Source organism: Cherax quadricarinatus, chromosome 4 (genome assembly GCF_038502225.1).
Source record: "Cherax quadricarinatus isolate ZL_2023a chromosome 4, ASM3850222v1, whole genome shotgun sequence".
Classification (NCBI taxonomy): Eukaryota; Metazoa; Arthropoda; class Malacostraca; order Decapoda; family Parastacidae; genus Cherax; species Cherax quadricarinatus.
The window spans coordinates 46,296,465-46,323,829 of record NC_091295.1 but is presented as its reverse complement, the minus strand read 5'-3'; the positions used below and the strand labels follow the sequence as shown (position 1 = coordinate 46,323,829).

General features: G+C 38.7%; 1 protein-coding gene across 6 annotated transcripts in view; it reads right to left on the bottom strand.

Moving 5' to 3' along the window:
* Positions 1-27,365, bottom strand: part of LOC128684512 (long-chain fatty acid transport protein 4) — a 197,246-nt gene that overhangs the window by 64,918 nt on the left and 104,963 nt on the right. For all 6 annotated transcript variants that reach the window (XM_053770733.2, XM_053770735.2, XM_053770734.2 and 3 more), the window contains exon 9: positions 4,790-4,864. In XM_053770733.2, coding sequence (XP_053626708.2) covers positions 4,790-4,864 — 75 coding nt within the window. The remainder of the gene's footprint in view (positions 1-4,789; positions 4,865-27,365) is intronic.

Genomic DNA, 27,365 nt, shown 5'->3' with positions numbered 1-27,365 from the left:
GCTCAGATATGACAATTTAGAAGTCCCTCCAAACTGCCAATACGTATCCCAAACCCCTCCTCTGAAGTGCAGGCATTGTACTTCCCATTTCCAGGACTCAAGTTTGGTTAACCAGTTTCCCTGAATTCTACCTTAAATTCCTTGTTCTCCTGCTTGTTGATAAGCACTAGTTATGTGACTACTGAGCAGTAAACAGCAGAGAGTCATCCATTTGTTTTATCAGCTGATGACTGTGGGTCAGTCTTGTTTAGGTTGAGAGCCACTACAGCACATGCCATACTGGGCCAGACTTAGCAACTGGCTTTCCACAGGACATAAATCTCTGAATAGAAAAGTTTTCTTCTTTATCTTTCAACAAACCAGCCATATCCCACTGAGGCAGAGTGGCCCAAAAAGAAAAATGAAAGCTTCTCTTTTTAACTTCAGTAATATATACAGGAGAAAGGGTTACTAGTTTCTTATGAAAAGTTTTAATGTCTGAAACTGATGCTGCAATTTTTCAGCAACTGTCATCACAAAAACACACTGTTCAACCACATTTTAATCAAGGGTCTACTGTATTTTAGAAATCTTCAGATTTTTTAGTTATCAAATATTAACTACAGTACAAATTTACCAAACTAATTAGATAAAAATTTCTATGGTATATCAATGTTATTATCATAAATCTTCTTTTTCCTATCAACAAACTGGCCATATCCCACTGAGGCAGAGTGGCCCAAAAAGAAAAATGAAAGATCAGTGATAGTATTGGAAATACAGTAAAGAATTATTTTTGTATCTTATTTATTCAAGATGCAAAGCATTTTCTCAAAGTTTCCTTGAAATATCAATGCTATTAGGTTATCGTATATAAAATTTCATTTTGGTCAAAACAAATTTTGGAATTTGAATTCTTTTTTTTTTTTTTTTTTTTAAAAAATGTTCAAAATGGTCAACAGGTATTTTCCAAACTAACATAAATTTTTGCTTTAAATAAAACTTGTGAACAATCCCAAGTACAGCTCCAGAAAGATTCACAAATAACCTACATATCAGAGAAGAAAACTTGAGACACTGTTTTCATTCAAGATCAAAATTTCATCTAGTGTACTGAAGCCATTTGACACTTGCAAACATTTATGGCAAGTCATTTTCTTTTTTTAAAAATTCATTTTTCAATAATGCAGTGAGATATTCTCAAGGTCCTGAAAATACTGCTCTGTTTTTTTTGTTGTTGTTGTTTTTTGAAAACCATCCCGAACCCCCTTAGTTGATCAAGACAAATTCATCTTTCTCCACAGTCTGTATTTTGCTTAGGTCACATTTGTCAACTGCTATCAAAGAATAAAGTTGGTGCAAATTTACAGGTCTAGAAACAATAAAACATGGTTGTATTAATATTTTGTACATATCTAAATATTGTATCCATCTATATCATGCTACCTTTCCTGCTCTTATTGTAAGGTGACACAATAATTAAGTTGTAGAACAGCTAGTCATTAACTCTTAAATAACAAATTGCAGTATTATTCAAGGAGTTGTGAGCCTTTCAACCCTGTGTGAAGATAAGTTAATACATTATGAAAATGAAGCTCTGTAAGGAGGGTGGAACTGTACAGACAGCAAGCTATCCAGATGTATAGGTACAAGGAGGCTGCATTACTCCTGCACAACTAACACAAAATTAAAGTCAAAACTCTTATGAAATTCTAAGACTGTGATAGATTCAACTGTTGCCTCGAATCACATTTTACAGAACTCATGAGGCTAACTGAGGTACCTGGTAACACTTATTCATGCAACCCTAGAATCTTGTCGCTACAAACTGAAATTTCATACTATTCTAATTGCAGCAAAATTTTAAGACCTTTTTTTTTAACCCCTTGACTGTCGCAACCCCAGATCCTGAGGTGTCTCCTGGTGTCGCAAAATTTAAAAAAAAAAAAAATTTTTTTTTTATGAAATGATAGAGAATCTTTTCCCGATTGTAATGACACCCAAAAAAAACGTAATTTGATGGAAAACTGACGGAATTATGCTCTCGCGAAGTTAGCGACCTCGGCGATATTTACGAATTGGTGATTTCGCCCACTTTGAGCCCTATTTTCGGCTAATTCCATTGTTCCAGTCGACCAACCTCATAGCTATTTCTTTAGAACTCCATTTTTCCTATCGACTGAGTACAAGAAACTTACCGATTTCAACTACCCAATAACTTGGTCAGAAATTTGCAATTTGGCCAATTTCACGAAAATTAAAAAGTATGACAATTTCAAAATGGGGCCAGAATGAACAATGCAGACATTCCTGGCTCTAAAATAACATTTTCATTGTTCATCAGTCATGTCTCCAGGTCCCTCTGATATTACTCTTGCTTTTTATTTCAAATTTTAATTCAAACAAAAAATAGAAAATTTACTGTTATGCAGACTACTGCAATGTGTACGAAATGGTATATAATACCGACAAGATGAGAGTAAGACACATGTGCAACATCTGGGTATCTTTATTGTAGACGTTTCGCCATCCAGTGGCTTTATCAATACAAATTCTAGGACATAACTTGAAGACAGTAGAACTATGTACAGAAGATGAGGTAATCAGTCCCTCAACCTAGGAGTAGGTGCGAACAGCACCATAGTCGTGGAGATTCTGAATCTCCACGACTATGGTGCTGTTCGCACCTACTCCTAGGTTGAGGGACTGATTACCTCATCTTCTGTACATAGTTCTACTGTCTTCAAGTTATGTCCTAGAATTTGTATTGATAAAGCCACTGGATGGCGAAACGTCTACAATAAAGATACCCAGATGTTGCACATGTGTCTTACTCTCAGACTACTGCAATATTGTAATAATTGTATAAATAATGTCAACCTATTCATGACTGCATATTAGAATGGCTAGTTGGACATTTATTGGACAATGACATCATTTGTTTACTTTTGAACATTGGCAAAAATCAAACATTTCCCCTACTTTGAGCTCCATTCCAAGGTTCTTTTCATAGTAAAACCAATCAAAATCACCTCTATTTCTATAATATGTTTTCCATTCTATCAAATGAGACCAAGAAAACGAGAACATAACCATAAATACTATACGAAATTGACCACAAAGATGGCATTTTAATTATATAAAAAAAAAAAAAAGGTCGGAGTTTTTTTTTCTCATTATGCACTGTGTGCTGCAGGATTTTTTTTATATGGTGCACAATGACCACACAGACCCATTCTCTCACATGTGGGCCTACCAGCTTTCTACTGCTTGATTTGAAGCCGCTAGAATTTATGAGTATACAGTATATACGTCAAAAACGGTGGCTTGCAAGACGTATATATACGACCAAAACAGTCAAAGAGTTAAGTTAAGCACTAACTGAGAGTATACCTTGTACTTCTGGCCACTATTATCATGCATGTGCTACACTGAATAAAAACATTTAAGAATACTTTACACAACTTTTAGCAAACAAGTGTCAGTACTTCAACAAAAATCAAAGGGTTGAAAAATGCAAGAAAATGTTAGAAAACAAATTTAATGGTGGTTTGACTAAAAAAATTAAGTTAGTCAGTTACCACCAAAGTGATTAAAAAAAAATTTGTATACAGAAAATAATTTTTATTTATGTATTTGTTTCAAGAGTAATAGAAGCTTTTGCAAGTTTACATGGAAGACATAAGGTGATAAGGTAAAGGCTGCAGTGTGAGAAGTGGGGATAATAAAGATTGAAAATTAAATACATGTGAGGCATAAAAATAAATAGCATGCCACCATGTCATCTGTAGTGTGAGTGGTACTTCAGAATATGTAATTATGTTAACAGTAAAAAATGATAATCAATTATTTCTTTATACAGTAGACCCTCGAATTTCATCATCCCTTTTCTGTAAAACTATAGTTATTCTCTATAAAATGTATTTTTTGTTAATATTTTTGGGAGTCTGGAATGGATTAACTGGATTTACATTATTTCTTATGGGAAATCTTAAAAAAAAAATACATTTTATATAGAATAGCTTTAGTTTTACATACAGAAAAGGGATGATGAAATTTAAGGGTCCTCTGTACTTGTAAAAATTAGTTTGGTAATATATTTTTACTAATTTAAATCTCTCACTCATAGATAGCTTTGATTAAATGCTAAGTATGCATTCATAGACCTTTTTTAAAAACACTTCCTAGTTGCTTAGACAGAACACATTCACACCCGAGGCAGGTTTATTGGTGGCATCAGGTCTGGCAAATATGTATCACTAACACTGCTCCAATTACAAACATGCATGTTTGTCAATGTCTTCCAACTAAGAACTAGCTGCTCCATTTACATCCTGTATGAGTTCAAGTCTCATGCTAATTACAGTTTATACCATCCATAATAATATTTTTTAAGTGCATCCATTTCATAATGAATGTTTTATGTGCTATTTTTGTGTTATTCATTCTTAATGGGAGTGTGCTTAATTTTCCTGTATAAGAAAAGGTTTCTATTTGTCACCACCCTGAGTGAAGGAAAAGCTACTCATGATATAGAAAGATGCAACATTATTTTCTGGTAAATTTGAGCTGGACACAGCAATTACACTGAAATAAAAATAACATTAGCTGAGGGAAGAGAGGAAACATTAAAGTCATTAACACTCCACATGAAGCTGCACAATGAACACCACACTATCAAAATAACTATATATATAAGTAAATAAGAGCAAAATGTCTTGTTAATTTTTTTGACAGCAACCCTAACACTTATACTTAAAGAACATCATCATATTAATAAATTTCCTTAACACAAGGAAGCCTAATTTACCTGATGACCTTTATCTTCGGACTTTTCCGGCATGTTATAGAGGTAACGGCAGATCTCACCGATGTACTGTGCAACCTGCAGATTTTTAGAGATTACAGTCATTAATTAAAATACTGAAATATTTGGTTTGTAATTCAAAATTTATTACAAATTACTATACTGTATTCCAAATTAAATATTTTATAGTTTAAATAGTTAAACCTAGTGAACTGACTATACTTTAGCTTAACTAAAATCATTAATTCTAATACATAGTAAACAAACAGAAAAGTGTTTTAATAATTTTCTAGCAAGACTGAAAAATAGTTATCATCATATTTAGTAAATGCTAAGCTGTATATAAGTACATGATGTATAGATACATATATTATGCAATGTATGTATTTATATAAATTCACGAAATGAAGTGATAAGGGCTCAAACCTGTAGCCTGGCATTTACCAAGAGCATACACTACCACAAGACCAAGGATAATCGAGTGTGAAGCCCCAGACTGGTGCTTGAACTCACATTTTACAGAGATCTTGATGCTAACTTGGAGCACAGGTTCAAGCCCCCTACCATTTCATTTTACTCATGTTATATATAATACTGTGAAAGATCAGTTTGTATATATGAGGTACAAATATAGTGTGCTTTGATGGCAGAGCATGCAATCTTTGTTTATAAAGCAATGATCCTGTTCCCAAACAAGCAGTGTAAATTGACTGTTGCAAAAACTTGTCAAGTAACAGTCTGAACATCACTAAATTAATATTAGGCCATACTAACTAAAGTTAAGCCAAAATCAGACTGCATAGGAACAAGCTAAATTATACTGAATTCATTTTATTAGGTAGAGAAGCTAGTTTTGGTGCAAAACAAATTTTTTTGTTTATGTTGTGCCATGTTAATTCACAAAAATATATCTATTAATGCATAAGAAAACATTTCCAAAAAGACTTACTTTTAGGGTAATTTGGTTTATTTGACCAGTATACAGTGGACCCCCGGTTAACGATATTTTTTCATTCCAGAAGTATGCTCAGGTGCCACTACTGACCGAATTTGTTCCCATAAGGAATATTGTGAAGTAGATTAGTCCATTTCAGACCCCCAAACATACACGTACAAACGCACTTATATAAATACACTTACATAACTGGTCGCATTGAGAGGTGATCGTTAAGTGGGGGTCCACTGTATATATATGTCAAGGGTGTGCATATGTATGTACATAGTGTGGTTTTGTGTATGTATTTCGTCACAGAAATAGCTTTTGTCAAACAAATGTTAAAGCTATCCTAAATTTTTAAAAATATGTAATATTAAAGAAAGCATCTTAACTTATTGGAATAATGCATTTTTAGAAAAAGTATGAATCAGCTACTGTCACTCCAGGTATACTCAGCAAAGCAATTTTATTTAAAATATCACACATATCTACAAATTCTTTAGAATTATATCAAAGCAGAAAACTAAATTCTACACCTAATGTGAAAAACAAGATACAAAAGCACTCAAAGATACAAACACAGAAGTAAAAGCTAAAATAATGCAACCAAAGACTACAGTAAAAGAACTAATGATACTGTGAATACAAATGGCAACTCCATAAACAGTATTATGTAAATCTACATAAAAAGATTTAGTTAAAAAACACACTTAAATTTAAACTACTTTTACCTGCATCAGCAATGTTCCAATGAACTTTTGATATATTTTGTAGCTGTCATTTCTTTAAAAAATACTGTATTGGTGCAATAAAATACTATTTAAAAATTATTTTTTTAATGTGTCAATTTGATGATAATTTAGTCTCTTATTGTTGCAGCCTACTGATATTTGACTTGAATTATAGTATAATTTATCTTTATCAGCATACAAAGTACTTCATAAAAATACTAAACACCTTCACTCATACATTTACTAACAAGTAAGAGTGCACTCCCAATTACTCAATGGCATAAAGATAAGTACTTAGCAACCCATTTTTTTTGACCTAAATTGCAGGTATTTTTCCCCTTTAGTTAGAATTTGATATGACTTATCGCCTGTGACATGGAACAAACTACAAATATGGTCTGGAGTGTGATAATGAACAAACTTGCTTTCATTAACCCTTTCAGGGTTCGTGCTGTAGATCTACAGCTTTACGTTGAGGGTCCAAACCGTAGATCTACGCCATGAGCTCAGCTCACTCTGATAAGCTGTGAGTAGTAAATTTGGGCCTAGATATGAGAGAATACATCTATGTGGTATGTGTGCACCACATAAAACAAATCCTGCAGCACACAGTGTATAATGAGAGAAAAAAACTGAGACTGTGATTTTCGATTAAAACAGCGACTTTGCAGTGTTTTTTCATATGTTTTTATAGTTGTATTTGTGATTTCCTGGTTTCATTTGATAGAATGGAAGACATGTTACAGAAACAGAGATGATTTTGATTGGTTTTAGCACTGGAAATGGCTTGGAACTGAGCTCAAAGTAGCGGAAATATTAAATTTTTGCCGATGTTCAAGAGTAAACAAACGACCTCACACGTCTAATACATACCAGCTGGTGGGTCTAATATACATTCACAAATGTGGTGATGATATTTATACAATTATTACAATAATTCATAACAGTAAATCTTCTATTTTTTGGTTTAAATAAAAATTCATTATGTGAATAAAAAATCAAAATGGAATTCATTTGTAAAAGCCTCAAAATGTAACTAATGACCAGAGGAAATGTTAGTTTAGTGCCAGGAATACCTACATTGTTTATTCTGGACCCTATTTCAAAATTTGAATATTTTGAACTGAGTTAAATTGGCCAAATTACCAATTTCCGATCACTTTATTTTGTAGTTGAAACAGTTGACTTTGCGATTTCTTGTGCTCAATCGATAGAATAGAAGTAATACTAGTGAAATAGCTAAGAATTTGGTCGACTGGAATAATGCAATTGGCCTAAAATGGGAGTCAAAGTTGGCAAAAATCGCTGATTCGTAAATATCGCTGACACATCAAAATTCGCGAGAGCATAATTTCGTCAATTTTCCATCAAATTTCGTACTTTTTGTTTTATTACCTTCGGAAAAAAATTCTCTACCATTTCATTAGAAAAAATAACAAAATTTTTTTTTGAAAATTCTTGGAACCTGGTGTGCACTTTGAAATTTGGCCTCTGAACCCTGAAAGGTTTAAACTATACAGTATTTTGTTTATACAGTGGTCCCTCAATTATCGTCCTTAATCCGTTCCTGGAAGTGGGACTGTTATCAAAATAGACGATTTTTGAATAAATTTTCCCCATAAGAAATAATGTAAATACAATTAATTCGTTCCTGACACCCAGAAGTATTAAAACAAAAATTTTTTTTACATGAAATATAGATGTAGTACATAAATAATACAAAGGGACATGATGAATGAAACATTAGCAGCATAACACTTACCTTTACTGGCGATTCTTCTTAGTGTATGGAAGACTGGAGGAAGAAATCCCCACTAGCATTAGCACAGAACATGAGCGTCAGCCTGTGTTTCATAGGCTTGTGTCCTGGCAGTGCCTTTTCTTCCTGAGTACTGTAGGTCCTCTTTGGCATTTTCTTCCAAAAGAGGCCTGTTTCGTCACAACTGAACACTTGTTCAGGTTTCAGTCTTTCAGCCTCTATGTACTCCTTGAATTCCTGCACATATTTTTCAGCCGCTTTTTGGTCCGAACTGGCAGCCTCACCATCCATTATCACACTGTGTATGCCAGTATGCTTCTTAAATCTCTCAAACCAGCCTTTGCTGGATTAACCCTTTGGGGGTTTCAGACGTACTAGTACGGCTTACGCGCAGGGGTTTTTGACGTACTAGTACGCATAAATTCTAGCGCCGTCAAATCACGCGGGAAAAGGATGGTAGGCCTAGATGTGAGAGAATGGGTCTGTGTGGTCGGTGTGCGCGGTAGAAAAAAATCTGGGACCCAGTGGTGCATTGTGGGAATGCCATCTTAGTACACAATGTCCACCATGCCTCACAGTAAGAAGTTCCTCACTCCTCGGCGAATTGGGACACTTTTGTTCCCCAGTGACAGTTCTAATACAGATGGAAGTGCCAGTGAAGATGAGTTTCAAGGTTTTGGTGAGGTTTTGACTGAAACTAATTACCATAATATTGGTAATAGTGAGGAAAACCCAGACAACCCTCAGCCTTCCACCTCTGCTGCTGGGCTGTCTTGTTCACGTTCAGTTGTACCAGAATCAAAGAGGAAACTCCTATTTTCCCAAATCCCAGACTCAGATGTGAGCATTTGTGATGATAGTGATAGTGAATATGAACTACATGCTCTTGAAACTAGTTCCAGTAGAGATAGGTAAGTGCAATATTCCCCAGTGAAGCGACAGTATATATGATGATTTATGCGCTCTGGTAGTGTGCCATATGCTATTCCAAGGGGAATGAGTACATCTCGGAGTACATCCCGTGGCTGTACAACAGGAACAGACAGTGAAAATGACGATGATAGTGTTGCAATTGGGATGGAAAATGTGCATGGTGGTGGTAGCGGTGGTGCCGGCCGTGAGGCACCAGCAGTGGGCCATGCTGTCACCCACACTGCTGCCTCAGCTGATCTACAACAAAGGCCACCATCCCCCACCCACCCACCACACCAGCCTCCACAACCACAACCTCCACAACCACAACCTCCACAACCACAACCACCTGTCAATGTCCAGTACCCACAAGCAGACCGCACCTGGGATTGGCAGGAAGCTGTCAATTTTGTTCCAAATCCCCACCAGTTTGATGACAGCCAAAGTGGAATATGGCATTCTTGTACACTCGGGAACAATGCCACTGAACTGGAATGTTTCGCGTTATTCTTTGACGAACCCGATGGAAAGAATTGTCATGGAAAGCAACACATACTACGAGTACACCATGGCAAACACAATACTTTCACCAAAATCCCGTCTACACCAGTGGAAGGAGGCAACTGTGGCTGAGATGTATCTTTTCTTTGCCACAATAATGCTTATGCCACATGTGTATAAGCACAAAGTGAAATCATACTGGTCAACAGACTGCCTGATTGCAACCCCAGGTTTCAGTGATATAATGCCAGTGAATCAATTTGTGCTAATGTTATGTATGCTTCACTTCTCAGACAAAACCAGGCCTGACAGAAACGACAGGTTATATAAAATTAGGAATGTGTTTGTGTATCCGAAAGAGAAATTCAAGATGTATTTTTATCCCTTCAGGAAGCTTGATTCTGTTCAAAGGAAGACTCTTTCAAGCAGTACATACCAAGCAAGAGGAAACGCTTTGGAATAAAGTTGTTTGTGCTTTGTGATTGTTACAGTGGTCTGGTATTGGATATTATTGTGTACACTGGAAGTTATACATTGCAAAATACAGTGGAACCCCGCTTAACGATCACCTCCCAATGCGACCAATTATGTAAGTGTATTTATGTAAGTGCGTTTGTACGTGTATGTTTGGGGGTCTGAAATGGACTAATCTACTTCACAATATTCGTTATGGGAACAAATTCGGTCAGTACTGGCACCTGAACATACTTCTGGAATGAAAAAATATCGTTAACTGGGGGTCCACTGTACCAGGAAGTTATTGGGCATCTCTGGTGATGTGGTTAGAACAATGATGGAACCATACCTTGGTAAGGGGTATATATTACATACTGATAACTGGTACACAAGCCCCTCACTCAGTGATTTTTTGCGAGTGAACATGACAGATGTGTGGCACAGTGTGTGCAAATTGGAAACATAGGCCCAGGTTTGACGCTGGCACTTGCAGAGGTGAGGTGCAGGCGTTTGCTGCCAATGACATCATGGCATTTCGGTGGCATGACAAACGAGATGTCACACTGTTGTCATCAGTTCACCCTAATGAAATGGCAGACACTGGCAGGCAGCATAGAGAGAGCAATGAATACATTCTAAAACCTGCAGCTGTGATTGATTACACCTTCAATATGCATTCAGTGGACAAATGCGACATGCAGATTGGGTTTGCTGATTGTGTTCGCAAGAGTTATAAGTGGTACATAAAACTCTTTTTCCATCTTCTGGACCTTTCGATGCTCAATGCTTATAATATGTATAAGATGAGGACCAGAAACAAACCACAATACGGTGAATTTTGTTTGTCTGTCATCAGACAAATAGTATTCTTGTCTGTCATCAGACAAATAGTATTCAAGTACCAAGGAACAACACCTGCAATAGACCGCCCACCAAATTATCAACAACTACCTTCTCGTCTGAAGCATGGTGATCACTTCCTAGTAAAACTGCCTGCTACTGCTTTCAAGAAAAAGGCTCAGAAGAGGTGTTACGTCTGTGCACATACAACGAAGCCAACAACAACGCAGAGACACTCGTTTTATGTGTGAGGAATGTAAAACAGCACTGTGCATGACACCATGTTTCAAAGACTTCCACAGGCTGCAGAACTTCTAGAAACATTCCCTGTGACTGTATATGTGTATATAAAATATAGAAAAATAGTAATAAACAACATTTCATATCGTTTGTGTAAATATTTTCTATAAACAAAACAATGACAATAGTGTTTACGCCCTTATTGTGCAGTATTGAAAAAGAAATAACTTATGAAATACTGATCATATTGGTCTCACAGTCCATAAAAGTTACTTGGAAAAAGAAAAATTAAAAAATAATAGAAAATAGTACATAAAACAGTAAATAAAAGAATACCGGGTGATGGCAGTCGGCGATGTTGCCACATTGTGCCCCTTTTTCATCAACTTCACGCCTCCATATCTTGGTAAGTATTGATGGTAATAATGTTTTGTTTAGCCTATAATGTTTAGAAAAAAAACTATTTTTTCATAAGAAAAAATAATTTTTTTTTTTTTTTTTTTGAAATTTGGCCGACCCTGAGAACAAGTCTCTGAGCTGCTTTGGGGATTAGCGTGGACGGTTACAAAGCATGGCTTGCTTCTGCAGTGATTTAAAAATTGAGGTTGGAGAGTTGAAGGAGGAGGTCTTGCTTCTCCAGGAGGAGATTAGGAGGCTGAAGGTCCACCTCAATGGGTCTGGGAGAGAGTGTGAGGTGGCTGGAATTGTGGGGAATGAGGCTTCTAGCAGTGAGGTGCAGTCTGTCTCTCGCTGTGAGGAGGCTGTAGGTGGGGAGGTAGCAACGGCTACCAGCAGTGAGGTGCAGTCCAGCACCTGCTACAAGTGGCGAGTAGTAACCAGTAATGGGAGGAGAATCAGAATAAGGAAAGTTAAGAGTGAAGATCTGAAGGTAGGTAATCACTTCTCTGTTCTTCAGGATGAATGTACTTCAGTGGCCAGTGAAGGTAAGGGTACTACTGCCCCTGCTAACAGAGGTAAGCGCATTCTTGTGGTTGGTGACTCTCAGGTAAGATATATTGACCGTGCTTTTTGTAATAGGAATAAGAAGATGAGAGATAGAGTGTGCTTCCCTGGAGCTGGTGTTGAGGACATAGTTAACAGGCTTGATAATATCAAGTCAGGTAATGGGAACAAGCCCATTATCTGTCTCAGTGCTGGTGGAAATGATATTGGGAAGGGTAGGAGAGAAGAGCTGCTAGATAAGTACAGGTCAGCTATAGATTTCATTAAGTCTAAGGGAGGGGTCCCAACCATATGCAGCATCTTGCCTAGAAGGGGAGTAGGAAATGAATGGTTGTCTAGGACAATTGGTGTAAATTGCTGGCTAGACAGATACTGCAAGGAACTTGCAATCCCATTCATTGACAACTGGAACAACTTTTATGGCAAACATGATATGTATGCAAGGGATGGGGTACATCTCTCTGGGGCTGGGGTGGTAGCACTTGCAAGCTCAATTGAGAAGGCCATTGGTGAAATGCCTATGATTTTAAACTGATAGAAGATAGAGGTATGGGTGTGTGTGAGAAACAAGCAGGTTGCAACACTAGGGTTGGAAACAGTAAATGTATAAAAGGCATTCAGCATGAAGTTATAAATAAAGACAATAGATCAGGTCAGCAAACAAAGGGGGACAGCAGAGGGCAGCAAGGGACTAGCTCCCTTAAGGTTTACTATACTAATAGCAGGAGTGTAAGAAATAAGATAGATGAGCTAAGATTAATTGCAAGTGCAGGAAACATAGATATTATTGCTATAACAGAGACCTGGCTCAATCTGAAAGATAGAGAGATGCCCTCTGAATGTCACATACAATGCTATAAATTATTCCACACTGACAGGGTCAACAGGAAGGGTGGTGGAGTAGCGATGTATGTCAGAGACAATTTAAATTGTTGTGTTAGACAAGATATAAAATTAGAACCATCACCCACTGAATCTGTTTGGTTACAGCTTCTCGAGGGCCGAGACAAACTAATTTTGGGTGTGATTTACAGGGCCCCAAATCTTGATAGGGAGTGCAGTAAACTTCTATGGGACGAAATTCGTAAGGCATCTACATAAAAATGTTGTGCTAATGGGAGATTTCAACTATAGACAGATTAACTCGAGCAATTTGACAGGAAATTTAGAGTCAGGTGACTTTCTTGATACGATCCAGGATTGTTTTTTAAAACAGTTTGTGACAGAGCCAACTAGGGGAAATAACCTCCTTGACTTGGTTCTTGCCAGTAGGGAAACACTAATTAATAATCTTGAGGTTAATGATGAGCTTGGGGAAAGTGATCACAAATCACTCAGTTTTAATATATCATGGAATTCCCCTAATATGTAATGGCAATCAAGTCTCTGTCCCTGACTTTTGCTTGGCTGATTTCATAGGACTGAAAAATTACTTAGGTGGGCTGAACTGGAATGACCTGACTAAGGGTCAGGTAGGTGGTGATGGTTGCCGATATGACGCTTTCCAGGGCATAGTTCTAGCTGCTCAGTCAAATTATGTTCCAAATAGGGAAATCAGATCAAACAAAAATTATCCTAAATGGATGAACAATAGATTAAAATATCTGATTGGTCAAAAGAGAGGCATATATAAGCAAATCAAAAGAGGAGAGGGGCAATTAAGAAATTAATATATTACGTTAGAGAGAGAAATAAAAAAGGGAATTAGAAAAGCAAAAAGAGATTATAAGGTTAAAGTTGCAAGAGAATCGAAGACTAACCCAAAAGGATTCTTTCAGGTATACAGAAGTAAGATCAGGGACAAGATAGGCCCACTCAAAAGTTCCTCGGGTTAGCTCACTGACAGTGATAAGGAAATGTGTAGAATTTTTAACATATACTTCCTCTCAGTTTTTACACAGGAGGATGCCAGCGATATTCCAGAAATGATAAATTATGTAAAACAGGACGATAATAAACTGTGCACGATTAGGGTCACAAGTGACATGGTCCTTAGGCAAATAGATAAATTAAAACCTAACAAATCACCAAGCCCTGATGAACTGTATGCAAGGGTTCTAAAGGAATGTAAAGAGGAGCTTAGCAAACCTTTGGCTAATCTTTTCAACGTATCACTACAAACTGGCATGGTGCCAGATAAGTGGAAAATGGCAAATGTGATACCTATTTTCAAAGCAGGTGACAGGTCCTTAGCTTCGAACTATAGACCAATAAGCCTTACCTCCATAGTGGGAAAATTTATGGAATCAATAAGTGCCGAGGCAGTTTGTAGCCACCTTGAAAAGCATAAATTAATCAACGAATCTCAGCATGGTTTTTCAAAGGGGCGTTCCTGCCTTACGAATTTATTAACTTTTTTCACTAAGGTATTTGAGGAGGTAGATCATGGTAATGAATACGATATTGTGTATATGGACTTCAGTATGGCTTTTGACAGGGTCCCACATCAGAGACTATTGAGGAAAATTAAGGCACATGGAATAGGAGGAGAAAATTTTTTCCTGGATAGAGGCATGGTTGACAAATAGGCAGCAGAGAGTTTGCATAAATAGGGAGAAATCAGAGTGGGGAAGCGTCACGAGCGGTGTTCCACAGGGGTCAGTGTTGGGCCCCCTGCTGTTCACAATCTACATAAACGACATAGATGAGGGCATAAAGAGCGACATCAGCAAGTTTGCCGATGACACCAAAATAGGCCGTCGAATTCATTCTGACGAGGACATTAGAGCACTCCAGGAAGAATTGAATAGACTGATGCAGTGGTTGGAGAAGTGGCAGATGCAGTTTAATATTGACAAATGCAAAGTTCTAAATATTGGACAGGATAATAACCATGCCACATATAAACTAAATAATGTAGATCTTAATATTACGGATTGCGAAAAAGATTTAGGAGTTCTGGTTAGCAGTAATCTGAAACCAAGACAACAGTGCATAAGTGTTCGCAATAAAGCTAATAGAATCCTTGGCTTCATATCAAGAAGCATAAATAATAGGAGTCCTCAGGTTGTTCTTCAACTCTATACATCCTTGGTTAGGCCTCATTTAGATTATGCTGCACAGTTTTGGTCACCGTATTACAGAATGGAAATAAATGCTCTGGAAAATGTACAAAGGAGGATGACAAAGTTGATCCCATGTATCAGAAACCTTCCCTATGAGGATAGACTAAGGGCCCTGAATCTGCACTCTCTAGAAAGACGTAGAATTAGGGGGGATATGATTGAGGTGTATAAATGGAAGACAGGAATAAATAAAGGGGATGTAGTGTGCTGAAAATATCTAGCCTAGACAGGACTCACAGCAATGGTTTTAAGTTGGAAAAATTCAGATTCAGGAAGGATATAGGAAAGTACTGGTTTGGTAATAGAGTTGTGGATGAGTGGAACAAACTCCCAAGTACAGTTATAGAGGTCAGAATTTTGTGTAGCTTTAAAAATAGGTTGGATAAATACATGAGTGGATGTGGGTGGGTGTGAGTTGGACCTGATAGCTTGTGCTACCAGGTCGGTTGCCATGTTCCTCCCTTAAGTCAATGTGACCTGACCTGACTAGGTTGGGTGCATTGGCTTAAGCCGGTAGGAGACTTGGACCTGCCTCGCATGGGCCAGTAGGCCTGCTGCAGTGTTCCTTCGTTCTTATGTTCTTATGAGAGGACCTGTCAACCCTCAAAGGGTTAAATTCACTCACATCACCACTAGTTGCAGGCAATTTCTTTACCAACTCATCATGCAACTGCCTAGCCTTTTCACAAATAAGCGACATCATAAGACTATCTCCTGCTAATTGTTTCACGTTTATTCACACCAGTAATAACTTCTCAACATCTTCGAGTACTGGTGATCTCATTTTTGTCAGTACATTTACCCCCTTTGCAACAACAGCTTCCTTGATTTCCTTTTTCTTGGCCATGATGAAAGATATGGTTGTACGGGATTTGTTATACATCCTGGCCAGTTCGCCCACACGTACGCCACTTTCATATTGCTCAATGATGTTTTTCTAAAATTCAATCGTATTTCTCACATTCTTTACCAAAGGCTTGGCACTAGGAGCTTCCTTTGGAGCCATGGTAGCTTATTTAGCACTTGCAAGCACTAAAATGAATGGAATATTATGAAATATTTCGTATGAACACATGAGGGGACCGTCGCTCACTGGTAAGCAATGGCACACTGGCTGGGAAGGGAGGCAGAGGCGGCTCAGATCTGTGAGTACGCGTCCAGGACGAAGGACAATTAGCGAGTTAACGGACCATTTGCGAGCCATTGTTCAGACGAAATAACGCGACAATTTCCGAAATGAACGACTTTCAGGCTGGATGATTATTGAGGGACCACTGTATCTGTAATATGACCATAACTTGACCCCAATAGGAGCAGCTAAGTGAAAATTTAAAATTCTCAAGACTGCTGAAAATTGGTGATGCTATCAGCCTTCTATGTTAAAAGAGGTGAATAATCAAATACTCAATCCCAAGTCTTGTAAATCATACAACTCACCAGCATACAGACTGCATGTTTTCATTACATCATTGAACACTAAAAAAAATATACTGTGCAGTGGAACCCCGGATACTGGCCAATGTGGATATCAGCCAAATTGGATTTCAGCCGCATTTTTTGCCGAAATTCTGTCCTGGATTTCAGCCAGCAGCTCAGAAATCTGCCATATTGGACACATCTGCCCGCCACTCTGCCGCGTTCGTGAGTCAGTCTGGCTGTGTGTGTGTGTGAGTGAGCAACATTTCGGCACATTCATCCAAACATTTCATTATAATCTATCGTTTTTGTGGTTGTTTATTGAGTGCAACTGCGAAATAAGCCACCATGGGCCCAAAGAAACACTTTACACAGTACAGTGGACACCCGCATACCGCTGGCATCACATAACGTTAAATCCGCATACCGATACATTTTATCGCTAAGATTTTGCCTCGCATACCGCTAAAAAACCCGCTCAACACTATTCGTCCGAGACGCGTCTAATGTGCGGCCTGAGCCAGCCTCACATGTTCCGCCGGTGGCATTGTTTACAAGCCAGCCTCCGCGGTAACATCCAAGCATACAATCGGAACATTTCATATTATTACAGTGTTTTTGGCGATTTTATCTGCAAAATAAGTGACCATGGGCCCCAAGAAAGCTTCTAGTGCCAACCCTGTGGTAAGAAGGGTGAGAAATATTATTGAAATACTGTGGTACCATGGTCAACTGCTGATGCTGCTGCTGCTGTAGCACTGTCAGCTGCTGCTGCTGCACTGTCAGCTGCTGCTGCTGCTGCTGCTGTAGCACTGTCAGCTGCTGCTGTAGCACCATCAGCTGCTGCTGCTGCTGTACCACCATCAGCTGCTGCTGCTGCACCACCATCAGCTGCTGCTGCTGCTGCTGTAGTACCGTCTGCTGCTGCTGTAGCACCGTCTGCTGCTGCTGTAGCACTGTCAGCTGCTGCTGCTGCTGCACTGTCAGCTGCTGCTGCTGTAGCACCACCAGCTGCTGCTGCTGCTGCTGTACCACCGTCAGCTGCTGCTGCTGTACTACCGTCTTCTGCTGCTGTAGAACCGTCTGCTGCTGATGTAGCACTGTCAGCTGCTGCTGTAGCACTGTCAGCTGCTGCTGTAGCACTGTCAGCTGCTGCTGCTGTAGCACTGTCAGCTGCTGCTGCTGCTGCTGTAGCACTGTCAGCTGCTGCTGCTGCTGCTGTAGCACTGTCAGCTGCTGCTGCTGCTGTAGCACTGTCAGCTGCTGCCGCTGCTGCTGCTGCTGTAGCACCATTGTTGGTGTGGCTTATTGAGAATACCAAGAAACAATTAACCCCAGAGGATTTGCCACCCAGGATAACCCAAAAAAGTCAGTGTCATCAAAGACTGTCTAACTTATTTCCATTGGGGTCCTTAATCTTGTCTCCCAGGATTCAGCCCACACCAGTCGACTAACACCCATGTGAACAGGGAAAAATGCCTGGAACTAGTGTTCATATTGGTGAATTTAAACCCAGCAAAGGTTGGTTTGAGAGATTTAAGAATCGTAGTGGCACACACAGTGTGATAAGACCTGTTCTGGAAGAAAATGCCAAACAGGACCTACAGTACTCAGGAGGAAAAGGCACTCCCAGGACACAGTGTCTCATCAGTCATTGCTGCATCTTCAATAAAGGTGTCATTTATTCTTCATTTAGTAGAGTAGTACATGCAAAATATATATTGTGCATGTACTACTCTACTATTGTGCATGTATCTTTCTCTTTGTGTGTAGGAAAATGTATATTTCATGTGGTAAAATTTTTTTTTTCATACATTTGGGTGTCTTGCATGGATTAATTTGATTTCCATTATTTCCTGTGGGGAAAATTCATTCACATAACGATAATTTCGCATAACAATGAGCTCTCAGGAACGGATTAATATCGTTATGCAGGGGTCCACTGTATATAAAAACATGCAATGTTTATACGCTATCAAGTGGAGAATTGGAGGAAAGTAAACATTACGTTTTCTCTGATTCATATTTTTTGTTAATATTTTTGGGTGTCTGGAATGGATTAATTGTATTTACATAAATTCTTATAAGAAATATTACTTCTGTTCTCAGCCTTATCGGATTTAGGCTGACCTTGTGGAACGGACTGTGGCTGATAACCGGGGTTCCACTTAAATATGTGTATATATATTCATGCATTTATGGATTTAGAAAAGGCATATGATAGAGTGGATAGTAGAGCAATGTGGCAGATGTTGCAAGCATATGGAACAGGTGGTAAGTTACTAAATGCTGCAAAGAGTTTTCATGAGGACAGTGAGGCTCAAGTAAGGGTGTGTAGAAGAGAGGGAGACTAATTCCCGGTAAAAGTAGGTCTTAGACAGGGATGTGTAATGTCACCAAGGTTGTTTAATATATTTAAAGATTTTTTTTTTTTTTTTTTTTTTTTCAACAAGTCGGCCGTCTCCCACCGAGGCAGGGTGACCCAAAAAAGAAAGAAAATCCCCAAAAAGAAAATACTTTCATCATCATTCAACACTTTCACCACACTCGCACATTATCACTGTTTTTGCAGAGGTGCTCAGAATACAACAGTCTAGAAGCATACACATATAAAGATACACAACATATCCCTCCAAACTGCCAATATCCCAAACCCCTCCTTTAAAGTGCAGGCATTGTACTTCCCATTTCCAGGACTCAAGTCCGACTATATGAAAATAACCGGTTTCCCTGAATCCCTTCACTAAATATTACCCTGCTCACACTCCAACAGATCGTCAGGTCCCAAGTATCATTCGTCTCCATTCACTCCTATCTAACACGCTCACGCACGCTTGCTGGAAGTCCAAGCCCCTTACCCACAAAACCTCCTTTACCCCCTCTCTCCAACCCTTTCGAGGACGACCCCTACCCCGCCTTCCTTCCCCTATAGATTTATATGCTTTCCATGTCATTCTACTTTGATCCATTCTCTCTAAATGACCAAACCACCTCAACAACCCCTCTTCTGCCCTCTGACTAATACTTTTATTAACTCCACACCTTCTCCTAATTTCCACACTCCGAATTTTCTGCATAATATTTACACCACACATTGCCCTTAAACAGGACATCTCCACTGCCTCCAACCGTCTCCTCGCTGCTGCATTTACCACCCAAGCTTCACACCCATATAAGAGTGTTGGTACTACTATACTTTCATACATTCCCTTCTTTGCCTCCATAGATAACATTTTTTGACTCCACATATACCTCAACGCACCACTCACCTTTTTTCCCTCATCAATTCTATGATTAACCTCATCCTTCATAAATCCATCCGCCGACACGTCAACTCCCAAGTATCTGAAAACATTCACTTCTTCCATACTCCTCCTCCCCAATTTGATATCCAATTTTTCTTTATCTAAATCATTTGACACTCTCATCACCTTACTCTTTTCTATGTTCACTTTCAACTTTCTACCTTTACACACATTCCCAAACTCATCCACTAACCTTTGCAATTTTTCTTTAGAATCTCCCATAAGCACAGTATCATCAGCAAAAAGTAACTGTGTCAATTCCCATTTTGAATTTGATTCCCCATAATTTAATCCCACCCCTCTCCCAAACACCCTAGCATTTACTTCCTTAACAACCCCATCTATAAATATATTAAACAACCATGGTGACATTACACATCCCTGTCTAAGACCTACTTTTACCGGGAAGTATTCTCCCTCTCTTCTACACACCCTAACCTGAGCCTCACTATCCTCATAAAAACTCTTTACAGCATTTAATAACTTACCACCTATTCCATATACTTGCAACATCTGCCACATTGCTCCTCTATCCACTCTATCATATGCCTTTTCTAAATCCATAAATGCAATAAAAACTTCCCTATCTTTATCTAAATACTGTTCACATATATGCTTCAATGTAAACACCTGATCTACACATCCCCTACCCACTCTAAAACCTCCTTGCTCGTCCGCAATCCTACATTCTGTCTTACCTCTAATTCTTTCAATTATAACCCTACCGTACACTTTTCCTGGTATACTCAGTAAGCTTATTCCTCTATAATTTTTACAGTCTCTTTTGTCCCCTTTCCCTTTATATAAAGGGACTATACATGCTCTCTGCCAATCCCTAGGTACCTTCCCCTCTTTCATACATTTATTAAACAAAAGTACCAACCACTCCAACACTATATCCCCCCCTGCTTTTAACATTTCTGTCATGATCCCATCAGTTCCAGCTGCTTTACCCCCTTTCATTTTACGTAATGCCTCACGTACCTCCCCCACACTTACATTCTGCTCTTCTTCATTCCTAAAAGATGGTATACCTCCCTGACCAGTGCATGAAATTACTGCCTCTGTTTCTTCCTTAACATTTAAAAGTTCCTCAAAATATTCTCGCCATCTACCCAATACCCCCATCTCCCCATCTACTAACTCCCCTACTCTGTTTTTAACTGACAAATCCATATTTTCCCTAGGCTTTCTTAACTTGTTTAACTCACTCCAAAATTTTTTCTTATTTTCATTAAAATTTCTTGACAGTGCCTCTCCCACTCTATCATCTGCTCTCCTTTTGCACTCTCTCACCACTCTCTTTACCTTTCTTTTACTCTCCATATACTCTGCTCTTCTTATAACACTTCTGCTTTGTAAAAACCTCTCATAAGCTACCTTTTTCTCTTTTATCACACCCTTTACTTCATCATTCCACCATATTTTTTTTTTTTTTCAACAAGTCGGCCGTCTCCCACCGAGGCAGGGTGACCCAAAAAAGAAAGAAAATCCCCAAAAAGAAAATACATTCATCATCATTCAACACTTTCACCACACTCACACATTATCACTGCTTTTGCAGAGGTGCTCAGAATACAACAGTTTAGAAGCATATACGTATAAAGATACACAACATATCCCTCCAAACTGCCAATATCCCAAACCCCTCCTTTAAAGTGCAGGCATTGTACTTCCCATTTCCAAGACTAAAGTCCGACTATATGAAAATAACCGGTTTCCCTGAATCCCTTCACTAAATATTACCCTGCTCACACTCCAACAGATTGTCAGGTCCCAAGTATCATTCGTCTCCATTCACTCCTATCTAACACGCTCATGCACGCTTGCTGGAAGTCCAAGCCCCTCGCCCACAAAACCTCCTTTACCCCCTCTTTCCAACCCTTCGAGGACGACCCCTACCCCTCTTTCCTTCCCCTATAGATTTATATGCTTTCCATGTCATTCTACTTTGATCCATTCTCTCTAAATGACCAAACCACCTCAACAACCCCTCTTCTGCCCTCTGACTAATACTTTTATTAACTCCACACCTTCTCCTAATTTCCACACTCCGAATTTTCTGCATAATATTTACACCACACATTGCCCTTAGACAGGACATCTCCACTGCCTCCAACCGTCTCCTCGCTGCTGCATTTACCACCCAAGCTTCACATCCATATAAGAGTGTTGGTACTACTATACTTTCATACATTCCCTTCTTTGCCTCCATAGATAACGTTTTTTGACTCCACATATACCTCAACGCACCACTCACCTTTTTTCCCTCATCAATTCTATGATTAACCTCATCCTTCATAAATCCATCCGCCGACACGTCAACTCCCAAGTATCTGAAAACATTCACTTCTTCCATACTCCTCCTCCCAAATTTGATATCCAATTTTTCTTTATCTAAATCATTTGATACCCTCATCACCTTACTCTTTTCTATGTTCATTTTCAATTTTCTACCTTTACACACATTCTCAAACTCATCCACTAACCTTTGCAATTTTTCTTTAGTATCTCCCATAAGCACAGTATCATCAGCAAAAAGTAACTGTGTCAATTCCCATTTTGAATTTGATTCCTCATAATTTAATCCCACCCTCTCCCGAACACCCTAGCATTTACTTCTTTTACAACCCCATCTATAAATATATTAAACAACCATGGTGACATTACCACCTATTCCATAAACTTGCAACATCTGCCACATTGCTCCTCTATCCACTCTATCATATGCCTTTTCTAAATCCATAAATGCAATAAAAACTTCCCTACCTTTATCTAAATACTGTTCACATATATGCTTCAATGTAAACACTTGATCTACACATCCCCTACCCACTCTGAAGCCTCCTTGCTCATCCGCAATTCTACATTCTGTCTTACCTCTAATTCTTTCAATTATAACTCTACCGTATACTTTTCCTGGTATACTCAGTAAACTTATTCCTCTATAATTTTTACAATCTCTTTTGTCCCCTTTCCCTTTATATAAAGGGACTATACATGCTCTCCGCCAATCCCTAGGTACCTTCCCCTCTTTCATACATTTATTAAACAAAAGTACCAACCACTCCAACACTATATCCCCCCCTGCTTTTAACATTTCTGTCATTATCCCATCAGTTCCAGCTGCTTTACCCCCTTTCATTCTACGTAATGCCTCACGTACCTCCACCACACTTACATTCTGCTCTTCTTCACTCCTAAAAGATGGTATACCTCCCTGGCCAGTGCATGAAATTACCGCCTCCCTTTCTTCCTCAACATTTAAAAATTCCTCAAAATATTCTCGCCACCTACCTAATACCTCCCTCTCCCCATCTACTAACTCCCCTACTCTGTTTTTAACGGACAAATCCATACTTTCCCTAGGCTTTCTTAACTTGTTTAACTCACTCCAAAATTTTTTCTTATTTTCATTAAAATTTCTTGACAGTGCCTCTCCCACTCTTTCATCTGCTCTCCTTTTGCACTCTCACCACTCTCTTCACCTTTCTTTTACTCTCCATATACTCTGCTCTTCTTATAACACTTCTGCTTTGTAAAAACCTCTCGTAAGCTACCTTTTTCTCTTTTATCACACCCTTTACTTCATCATTCCACCAATCACTCCTCTTTCCTCCTGCCCCCACCCTCCTATAACCACAAACTTCTGCCCCACATTCTAATACTGCATTTTTAAAACTATTCCAACCCTCTTCAACCCCCCCACTACTCATCTTTGCACTAGCCCACCTTTCTGCCAATAGTCGCTTATATCTCGCCCGAACTTCCTCCTCCCTTAGTTTATACACTTTCACCTCCCTCTTACTTGTTGTTGCCACCTTCCTCTTTTCCCATCTACCTCTTATTCTAACTGTAGCTACAACTAAATAATGATCTGATATATCAGTTGCCCCTCTATAAACATGTACATCCTGGAGCCTACCCATCAACCTTTTATCCACCAATACATAATCTAACAAACTACTTTCATTACGTGCTACATCATAACTTGTATATTTATTTATCCTCTTTTTCATAAAATATGTATTACTTATTACCAAATTTCTTTCTACACATAGCTCAATTAAAGGCTCCCCATTTACATTTACCCCTGGCACCCCAAATTTACCTACTACTCCCTCCATAACATTTTTACCCACTTTAGCATCGAAATCCCCAACCACCATTACTCTCACACTTGATTCAAAACTCCCCATGCATTCACTCAACATTTCCCAGAATCTCTCTCTCTCCTCTACACTTCTCTCTTCTCCAGGTGCATATACACTTACTATAACCCACTTTTCACATCCAATCTTTATTTTACTCCACATAATCCTTGAATTTATGCATTTGTAGTCCCTCTTTTCCTGCCATAGCTCTTGTGATTTTGTTGTGGTACAGGAATTTTCAACTAGTATTAATTTCTTTTTGATCAATGTGATGAATCAGGGACACAGACCATAAATACTCATGTGAATGGAAACAACATGTGTAACCACTGTTTTCTGCAGCTGGTTCAGTGAAACATTTAAGCTGCAGCACAATCTTGCAGTTACGATTGTTGCAAATATTCAAAACACTTATTTTCAATAAAGTTTTATCAGCTAAGGTGCAACCAAATGTGTTTATATTTTGAATACGTTTATCTTATGCTTACTAAATTTAAAAAAGAAACTTTCGTTTTTCTTTTTGGGCCACTCTGCTGCTGGTTTCTTGAAAGTTGATCTTATGCATGTGTAGAGTATTTATGTTTGGTAGAGACTGATCAATTACTGCTGTATCAATAATCATAATTTTCTTAGAGCTAAATTTTGTTTACTAGTTCTTATCATAATTTTTCAAAATGTGAATTGACATTTTGCCCATGTTCATGTTATTCATGTGTGTTTGGCTCATAACAGTTTGGCAAAGATTGATCAAGAACGGTAGAATTTTGGGCAGCAAGTGTTTGTGTATAGTACATGGTCAATAAGTTATTTGGCAAAAATGCTTACACAACCACCTCCCCACCCAATCTATGGAGTGTGGTAGGTGCAATACAATATGGGTATGGTGTTGAGGGATAGTACAGTATATTGATGGGAGGGGAGTGGAATAAAGTGTGGGTGTGGTGTAAGGGCACAGTACATTGTAGGGGTAGAGTATAGCATGGGAGGATAGTAGAGTGGGGAGGGTGGAGCAAGGTGGGAGAAGTGTGGGGTGGTGACACACAATGTGAGATGGGGAGTACAGCTTGGGGCAGGGAATGTAGTGTGGGGTGGAGTATAATGTAGGAGGTGCAGTTGTAGTGTGGAATGGTGAAGTACTGTGCAGTGTTGGAGTACAGTACTCAGCTTTATTAATATGGTGGGAGCTGAAATACAGTAGGTTGGTAGACAGCAACCACCCAGGGAAGTACTACCGTCCTGCCAGATGACTGGGAAACAAAAACCTGTAACTGTTTTGCATGATGGTAGGATTGCTGGTTTCTTTTTCTGTCTCATAAACACGCTAAGATAACAGGGATATCTTGCTACTCCTACTTACACTTTGGTCACACTTCACAGACACGCACATGCATATATATATATACATACATCTAGGTTTTTCTCCTTTTTCTAAATAGCTCTTGTTCTTTTTTATTTCTTCTATTGTCCATGGGGAAGTGGAAAAGAATCTTTCCTCCGTAAGCCATGCGTGTCGTATGAGGCGACTAAAATGCCGGGAGCAATGGGCTAGTAACCCCTTCTCCTGTATACAATTACTAAAAAAGAGAAGAAGAAAAACTTTATAAAACTGGGTTGCTTAAATGTGCGTGGATGTAGTGCGGATGACAAGAAACAGATGATTGCTGATGTTATGAATGAAAAGAAGTTGGATGTCCTGGCCCTAAGCGAAACAAAGCTGAAGGGGGTAGGAGAGTTTCAGTGGGGGGAAATAAATGGGATTAAATCTGGAGTATCTGAGAGAGTTAGAGCAAAGGAAGGGGTAGCAGTAATGTTAAATGATCAGTTATGGAAGGAGAAAAGAGAATATGAATGTGTAAATTCAAGAATTATGTGGATTAAAGTAAAGGTTGGATGCGAGAAGTGGGTCATAATAAGCGTGTATGCACCTGGAGAAGAGAGGAATGCAGAGGAGAGAGAGAGATTTTGGGAGATGTTAAGTGAATGTATAGGAGCCTTTGAACAAAGTGAGAGAGTAATTGTGGTAGGGGACTTGAATGCTAAAGTAGGAGAAACTTTTAGAGAGGGTGTGGTAGGTAAGTTTGGGGTGCCAGGTGTAAATGATAATGGGAGCCCTTTGATTGAACTTTGTATAGAAAGGGGTTTAGTTATAGGTAATACATATTTTAAGAAAAAGAGGATAAATAAGTATACACGATATGATGTAGGGCGAAATGACAGTAGTTTGTTGGATTATGTATTGGTAGATAAAAGACTGTTGAGTAGACTTCAGGATGTACATGTTTATAGAGGGGCCACAGATATATCAGATCACTTTCTAGTTGTAGCTACACTGAGAGTAAAAGGTAGATGGGATACAAGGAGAATAGAAGCATCAGGGAAGAGAGAGGTGAAGGTTTATAAACTAAAAGAGGAGGCAGTTAGGGTAAGATATAAACAGCTATTGGAGGATAGATGGGCTAATGAGAGCATAGGCAATGGGGTCGAAGAGGTATGGGGTAGGTTTAAAAATGTAGTGTTAGAGTGTTCAGCAGAAGTTTGTGGTTACAGGAAAGTGGGTGCAGGAGGGAAGAGGAGCGATTGGTGGAATGATGATGTAAAGAGAGTAGTAAGGGAGAAAAAGTTAGCATATGAGAAGTTTTTACAAAGTAGAAGTGATGCAAGAAGGGAAGAGTATATGGAGAAAAAGAGAGAAGTTAAGAGAGTGGTGAAGCAATGTAAAAAGAGAGCAAATGAGAGAGTGGGTGAGATGTTATCAACAAATTTTGTTGAAAATAAGAAAAAGTTTTGGAGTGAGATTAACAAGTTAAGAAAGCCTAGAGAACAAATGGATTTGTCAGTTAAAAATAGGAGAGGAGAGTTATTAAATGGAGAGTTAGAGGTATTGGGAAGATGGAAGGAATATTTTGAGGAATTGTTAAATGTTGATGAAGATAGGGAAGCTGTGATTTCGTGTATAGGGCAAGGAGGAATAACATCTTGTAGGAGTGAGGAAGAGCCAGTTGTGAGTGTGGGGGAAGTTCGTGAGGCAGTAGGTAAAATGAAAGGGGGTAAGGCAGCCGGGATTGATGGGATAAAGATAGAAATGTTAAAAGAAGGTGGGGATATAGTTTTGGAGTGGTTGGTGCAATTATTTAATAAATGTATGGAAGAGGGTAAGGTACCTAGGGATTGGCAGAGAGCATGCATAGTTCCTTTGTATAAAGGCAAAGGGGATAAAAGAGAGTGCAAAAATTATAGGGGGATAAGTCTCTTGAGTGTACCTGGTAAAGTGTATGGTAGAGTTATAATTGAAAGAATTAA